Source organism: Atractosteus spatula, chromosome 3 (genome assembly GCF_055471065.1).
Source record: "Atractosteus spatula isolate fAtrSpa1 chromosome 3, fAtrSpa1.hap1, whole genome shotgun sequence".
In the NCBI taxonomy this organism is placed as follows: domain Eukaryota; kingdom Metazoa; phylum Chordata; class Actinopteri; order Semionotiformes; family Lepisosteidae; genus Atractosteus; species Atractosteus spatula.
The window spans coordinates 67,501,437-67,509,163 of record NC_142708.1 but is presented as its reverse complement, the minus strand read 5'-3'; the positions used below and the strand labels follow the sequence as shown (position 1 = coordinate 67,509,163).

Sequence of the window (7,727 nt, the reverse complement as noted above, 5' to 3'; positions counted from 1 at the left end):
TGGGACCAAAACAGAGCACAGCCTCCCCAGTTTCAAACGCGCCATGGCAACCGCGCCACTGGTGCCGTCATCAACCGGCGCCAAGGAAAGCGGCAATCTTCCCCTTCTTACTCTGCGCAAAGAGCGTAGTGCGAATCCTAGGTTCGAACAAAGCTGTGTCTTACGTACGCAGACTGTGTTGGGGAATACAAATGTGCCCGCAATGAATATTACGGTTAAGAAGGAAACGGAAAGTGCGCGGAGTTCAGAAAACAATATGCGTTTCTTTGTGTAGAAAGTTACAAAATCGTGTAATAGTCGGTAGTGTTGTTGTGCAAACGAAAAACACGGAATAATTCAAATAAAAGTGAAAAGGCTTATATGAGAATGAAACCGGAAATACATTATCACATCTGAAATGGGGTACGAAAGACGGTAGAAATTAAATTACAATTTTGTGCAGAAGTACAAAAAAAAAGAAGAGGAAAGGTCTTCATTTAACATGAAAAACCTGGCAAAACACGGTCTGCGTCGAGAAACATGACGTCCAACTAAACTTGTTTTACTGACAGTTACAGACTGTATGTGACTACCCAGTATATTTGTCATCTTGTTTGTTTTTGTCTTACAGTACCGCTCAAAGTTAAGAATAGCCGTGATATAATCTTTTTTTCAGAGGAATGCACTTGTTTTTTGCAGACGTGGTGACGCAATTTACTCAATGATACTCTCGTTTTCGCTTTTGTGTTTCCTTTGTTTTTGCTCTTCAATGTCACCGTAGTGTGGATCAATGCATAACACAAATCACCTATATTTACTTTTAAAAAGACATTGATTATAATTAAAAGGAACTTAACTATAATTAAAACTGTTATTATCAGGTATAGAATATAATGTTTCCATTTATTAAATAAATATGTGCAAAGATGACTTGCACTTTTTATATACTTGCACACATTATACTTCGTGTAATATTAATAATAAAAACCACAACAATAAGAGTTGTTTTCCTTTAAATCTTATTACTTTTATTCAAAGAAAGCAACTCTTCAGAACACAGCAACTCACAATCTGGCTACTTTAAAAAAAGATTTTTTAACAGATTTTCAAAAGGATCATCAATCATGTCTACTGCAATGAAGAAATTAATTATTTCAATAGATCAGCTACAAGAGAACTCAACACAGATATTAAGGTTCATAAGTCTTCAAAAGGCCTCAGTGTAGGAAGAAAGTGTAATTGGACAAACAGACCAGTTAAAGACACCAGTTTTCTCTGGGGATGAAGATACAGGGTGTCCAGTCCTGGTCCTGGGGGGTCAGTGTGTCTGCAGGGTGTCCAGTCCTGGTCCTGGGGAGTCAGTGTGTCTGCAGGGTGTCCAATCCTGGTCCTGGAGGGGTCAGTGTGTCTGCAGGGTGTCCAGTCCTGGTCCTGGAGGGGTCAGTGTGTCAGCTGGGTGTCCAGTCCTGGTCCTGGGTTCTCATTAGAAGAGGTTCTGTGCTAGTGGGTCACAGATCTCCTGCAGCAGATCCCAGCTCTTACAGCCCCAGTGCTTTGAGCGCCTTGCTGTTGTCCACGATGGAGCAGGAACTACAGTATCCGGGTTTCAGGCAGCGGAAGCAGAACCCTATTCCACACTGTGGGCACCTGATGTTCGGGCAGCCGACCCCGTTGTGAGTGAGCAGAGCGTGGCAGCCTGGGCACGCACGGAAGTAGGGACAGCCATACACCTGGCTCTGCTGACCCACGTCGACATTCCCACGAGAAATAAGGGCCGCCCGCAGCCCGCAGCCTGGCTGGCCACAGCTATTCGTGTTGTCCTGAGAAGACGGGGGCACCCACTCCCGCTGGCACGCCCCGCAGAAGGAGTAGATTTGTCTTTCACGGGCGCAGTGTGTGCACACCACACGCAGGCTAGCATCCTCGGGCTTCCTCATGTCTGTGTGGCAGTGCGGGCACTGCAGTGGGTGGGAAACAACCAGAGAGAAATGTTTTTATAGACGCACCTGCCAGTCTGATTTACTGACAGCACTGAGAGATCACAGCAGAGTGAGCACTGACTGGAGGAGAGACGCAGCTCTCACTGACAGCACTGAGAGACCACAGCAGAGTGAGCACTGACTGGAGGAGACACAGCTCTCACTGACAGCACTGAGAGATCACAGCAGAGTGAGCACTGACTGGAGGAGAGACACAGCTCTCACTGACAGCACTGAGAGATCACAAGCTCCCTGTAAGCCCTGTAGCATCATGGCTGTCCAGCTCCAAAGCCTCAGGCCCTGCCTGCTCTCAGACAGTGGCAGCAGTGCAGATCTTGCCCCTGTCCACATCAACAGGACTGAAGTGGAAAGGGTCAGTAACTTCAAATTCCTTGGTGTCCATATCACCAAGGACCTCACATGGTCTCTCAACGCCACCTGTCTGATCAAGAAAGCACAACAGCGCCTGTACCTCCTAAGATGGTTGAAGAAGGCTAAGATATGTCCCCAGATCCTCACTAACTTTTACAGATGCACTAAGCATTATGACAAGTTGCATCACAGCATGGTAAGGCACTGCATTATTGTTGACCGCAAAGCCCTACAGCGGGTGGTGAAAACTGCCCAGTCCATCACTGGGGTTGCCCTCCCATCTATACAGGACATTTATGACAGACGGTGCTTGAGGAAAGAGCTAAGCATCATCAAAGATCCCACACACCCCAGCTACAGACTGTTTGACCCTCTGCCATCTGGAAAACGGTACCGGAGCATTCGGGCCCGGACTACCAGACTCAGAGACGGTTTTTACCTCCACACTATCAAACTATCAAACTATTAAACTCCCAGCCTCTCTCACCTACGATCTGAACCCTTACAGTGCCTTCTCTCGTCATCAAAACTCAAACACACATTGAAATCTACCTCTACCTCACATGTCAAGAAGTTCACTCCCCAAAATTTTGTATCCTTTATTTCATTCTGTTGACGTATGATTTTGTTTTGCACATTGCCTGTTGTTGTTTTACACACTGCCTGTTGTCTCTGTCTTTCTTTTCTTATACAACTGTATTGTTGTTTTTTGTACTACTTATCGTCTGAGAGCTAGCTAAATAGTATTTCGTTATACCATATACCTGTGTATGAGTATAATGACAATAAACTTGAACTTAAACTTAACTTAATCTTACCCGTGTCAGTATGGTAAGCTTACTCATGGCCTCTGTCCAGGATAAGTGTCACCAGAGGGCTTGGCGCCGAGTCCGTCTCAGTGCAGAACCAGGAAAGAACCAGTCTTGGTGCTTCCGGGTGCCTGTTTCACTGACTCCCTTACTGCAGTAGCACTGGTGATCCCAGAGAATACAGAGCTGAAAAGGACCAGTGAGTGAAAACAGAGCATGATTCCAGAGGGAGAATTAATCATGCCATATTCTGTACATAATTATACACTACTGTCCCTAATACTGACATTACTGCTCTTAATACTATCAGTACTACTGCTGCTACTACTGTCCCTAATACTATCAGGACTACTGCTAATATTGTACCTTATACTATCAGGACTACTGCTGCTACTATTACTGTCCCTAATACTATCAGTACTACTGCTAATATTGTCCTTAATACTATCAGTACTACTGCTACTACTGTCCCTAATACTATCAGGACTACTGCTAATATTGTACCTTGTACTATCAGGACTACTGCTATTACTATAACTGTCCCTAATACTATCAGTACTACTGCTAATATTGTCCTTAATACTATCAGTACTACTGCTGCTACTACTGTCCCTAATACTATCAGTATTACTGCTGCTACAATTACTGTCCCTAATACTATCAGTACTACTGCTAATATGTTGAAAAGAGAAGAAAAGAAACACGTTTCAACTGTGGAGCTTTCCTCGGGTGCCGGGTGACACCCAAAGAAGGCTCTACGGCCAAAACGTTGTTTCTTTTCTTCTGTTTTCAGCACAGGAATAAACCTTTACTTGTTCCTTTGCTGCCTATGCATGCTGACACAGCCCCCTACTTGAACTAATACTGCTAATACTGTCCCTAATACTATCAGTGGATGTCTGCCTGTTGTGCCTTCCATCATGCAGGGCAGCAATATCCTGTTGCTGTTACCGTAACATTGGTTTTTACAGTACAGGGTTCTTAGCCTCCAGCATGGAGGACCTGCCGCCCTAGCTGGGACACAAACCTACTAGCCTGAGATTATGAGTCTCATGTTCTACCAACAGAGCTAGTTGGGACCCTAAGGCTATCAGTACTACTGCGAATATTGTCGCTAATACTATCAGTCCTGCTACTGCTACTACTACTACTGTCCCTAATACTATCAGTACTACTGCTAATATTGTAGCTAATACTATCAGTCCTACTGCTGCTGCTACTGTTACTACTGCCCCTAATACTAGCAGTACTAATACTGTTACTATTACTTTTCCTAATACTATCAGTACTGCTGCTGCAATTGTTTTTCCTAATACTATCAGAACTACGACTAATAAGTATAATAGGAAAAGTAGACAAAAAATATTAATACCGACCTGATCGATGGTTACTTCCTCCTCAGAGCCTGACTCTTGGCTGTGCAGTTCCACTTTCTGTTTCTCTCTGTCTCCCCTGTGTCTGCAGGATGTTCTTTCTGTCTCCCCTGTGTCTGCAGGCTGTTCTCTGTCTCCCCTGTGTCTGCAGGCTGTTCCCTCTGTCTCTCCTGTGTCTGCAGGCTGTTCTCTGTCTCTCCTGTGTCTGCAGGCTGTTCTCTCTGTCTCTCCTGTGTCTGCAGGCTGTTCTCTCTGTCTCCCCTGTGTCTGCAGGCTGTTCTCTCTGTCTCTCCTGTGTCTGCAGGCTGTTCTCTCTGTCTCCCCTGTGTCTGCAGGCTGTTCTCTGTCTCCCCTGTGTCTGCAGGCTGTTCTCTCTGTCTCCCCTGTGTCTGCAGGCTGTTCTCTCTGTCTCTCCTGTGTCTGCAGGCTGTTCTCTGTCTCTCCTGTGTCTGCAGGCTGTTCTCTGTCTCTCCTGTGTCTGCAGGCTGTTCTCTGTCTCTCCTGTGTCTGCAGGCTGTTCTCTCTGTCTCCCCTGTGTCTACAGGCTGTTCTCTGTCTCCCCTGTGTCTGCAGGCTGTTCTCTCTGTCTCTCCTGTGTCTGCAGGCTGTTCTCTCTGTCTCTCCTGTGTCTGCAGGCTGTTCTCTCTGTCTCTCCTGTGTCTGCAGGCTGTTCTCTGTCTCTCCTGTGTCTGCAGGCTGTTCTCTCTGTCTCTCCTGTGTCTGCAGGCTGTTCTCTATGTCTCTCCTGTGTCTGCAGGCTGTTCTCTCTGTCTCTCCTGTCTGCAGGCTGTTCTCTGTCTCTCCTGTGTCTGCAGGCTGTTCTCTCTGTCTCTCCTGTGTCTGCGGGCTGTTCTCTGTCTCCCCTGTGTCTGCGGGCTGTTCTCTCTGTCTCTCCTGTGTCCTGTGTTGTATCCGTCTCACACACGGAGAGATTCTCCTGACTGTGGATTGCGATTTTGGGCACCTGCTCAGTACTGCACGTCTCCTGTCTCTTTCACTTTCACTATGCAATGGAATTCCCCACCAGGTGGAGATTTAAACACGATTCAACCAGAACAGGCCGAACGAAAACAAAAGAGGACGAGAGAAGGGTCAGTCCCGTGACATCCTGACAGAAATAACAATCTCCATTACCAGCAACAATACAGAAATATAATACCATTATAACTTGATTTATTCCACACTGAATAGAGAAGAAAAGAAACACAACATTTCAGCTGTGGAGCCTCTTTTCAGCGTGGAATAACCTTTACTTGTTCCTTTTCAGCCTACGCATGCTAACACAGCCCCCTACTCGAACTATTATAACTATAGTATCCACATCACAACATCATTAAATATTAATTAACAATTAATAATAACAGAAAATAATAACAATACCTTACATTTATATAGTGGACACTCCACTCAAAGCACTGACTCCCCTCCACCCCCACCAGTGTGCAGCCCCACCTGGATGATGCGATGGCAGCCATAGTGCACCAGTACACCCACCACACATCAGCTCTCAGTGGGGAGAACAGAGAGATGAAGCCAGTTCAGAGAGGGGGATTATTAGGAGGCCATGACTGGTAAAGGCCAGGGGGAAGCTTGGCCAGGACACCGGGGTAACACCCTAACTCTTTTCAAGAAACACCCTGAGATTTTTTATGACCACAGACAGTCAGGATCTGTTTTATGTCTCATCCAAAGGACAGCGCCTTCTTACAGTCTAGTGTCCCCGTCACTATACTGGGGCATTAGGACTCACACAGACCGCAGGGTGAGCGCCCCCTACTGGCCCCACTAACACCTCTTCCAGCAGCAGCCTCAGCTTTCCCAGGAGGTCTCCCATCCAGGTACTGACCGGGCTCACACCTGCTGAGCTTCAGGGGGTAGCCAGGTGCGAGTTGCAGGGTGATATGTTGTAACATCCAGCGTATCCCAGAAGAACATGGGACAGAGCACCCAGTGGATTGTGGGGCACACAGACATGCGCAGGGTCAATTTGGAGATTCCAATTCAGCCGGGGAGCAGGTCTTTCTTCATGAGGAAACTCATGGGGAGAACATGAAACTCCACACAGAAGGACCCCCAGGCTGATGCCAGGCTCTAACGAACCCACTGGCACACAGGCACAGCTCTATCAGCTTGAATGTTATAAAGCAGAATGAACGGAGTAATGAAGAATCAGTGTATGTGAAATAAGAAGTGAACCCCTAGCTTACTGAACATAATTAAGGGAGCTCATTAGAATCGGGAGGTTTAATAATTGGGTAACAGGTAAACAAGGGCTGAGCTTGGGCAGAACCTCCTGGAGTTTGGTCAGGATGTACAGGATGTTGCAAAGGAAACAGGTCACGCCCCGCTCGAAAGAGACTCCAGAGCAGCTCACAAGAAGGGAACGTGATGCTTTTCTGCCTGGAGAGGCTTACAGAACCGTTTCTGTCTGCCTGGGGCAAAACCCCCCAGACCCCCCCTGTCAGACAATTCAAGACCACTCTCCTCGGGCCCAGTCGTCCTGTCGAGATCGCCCCAGGAGGAGCGGAGACCCCCACAGTCACAGGGAAGGGCCTGCAGCCCCCTCTCGCTCTGCGGGGTCTCCACACACGGACAGCCTGACAGGCACAGCGCACTCAACACAGGAGGGCAGCGGAGCTCCTCCAGCCCTGGGCAGAGCAGACTGCAGTGGGTGAGACACAGTAATTCAGCATCCCGCAAGTGATGTACATACACAGCAGGCATATATATTCCCTCACTTATCACAAACAGCACGGAAGACAATTTCATTTTCAACCGCCCGATACTGGATTCAACCCCACGCTTCGGAAGCAGATAAACGCAATGAACTCTTTGTATCCCAGGAACAAACAGGCCCCTTCAGAAACGAGTCTTTATAAAGTATCACCTGTGCTCCAGCCCGATCAATGGAATTATGGAATTTGTTGATAAATTTGTGATGGTAATATCACACAACTGGTCATTCAAGTCAATGTGTTGCCTTTCCTGTAGCCGACCGGTACACGAGGACACAGTGCCCAGCGTCCACAGTGAGCCGACCGGTACACAAGGACACAGTGCCCAGCGTCCACAGTGAGCCGACCGGTACGCGAGGACACAGTGCCCAGTGTCCACAGTGAGCCGACCGGTACGCGAGGACACAGTGCCCGGCGTCCACAGTGAGCCGACCGGTACACGGGGACACAGTGCCCAGCGTCCACAGTGAGCCGACCGGT

At 47.6% G+C, this 7,727-nt stretch overlaps 1 protein-coding gene across 1 annotated transcript; it reads right to left on the bottom strand.

The window, feature by feature from the left end:
- Positions 1-984: 984 nt before the first annotated feature.
- Positions 985-5,525, bottom strand: LOC148838361 (uncharacterized). Its single transcript, XM_088911231.1, has 3 exons — positions 4,516-5,525; positions 3,149-3,325; positions 985-1,937 (listed from the first exon to the last, which is right to left on the bottom strand). Exons 2-3 carry the CDS (start codon positions 3,173-3,175, stop codon positions 1,518-1,520), a joined length of 447 nt encoding a protein of 148 aa, XP_088767357.1. The 5' UTR covers positions 3,176-3,325; positions 4,516-5,525; the 3' UTR covers positions 985-1,517.
- Positions 5,526-7,727: the final 2,202 nt, after the last annotated feature.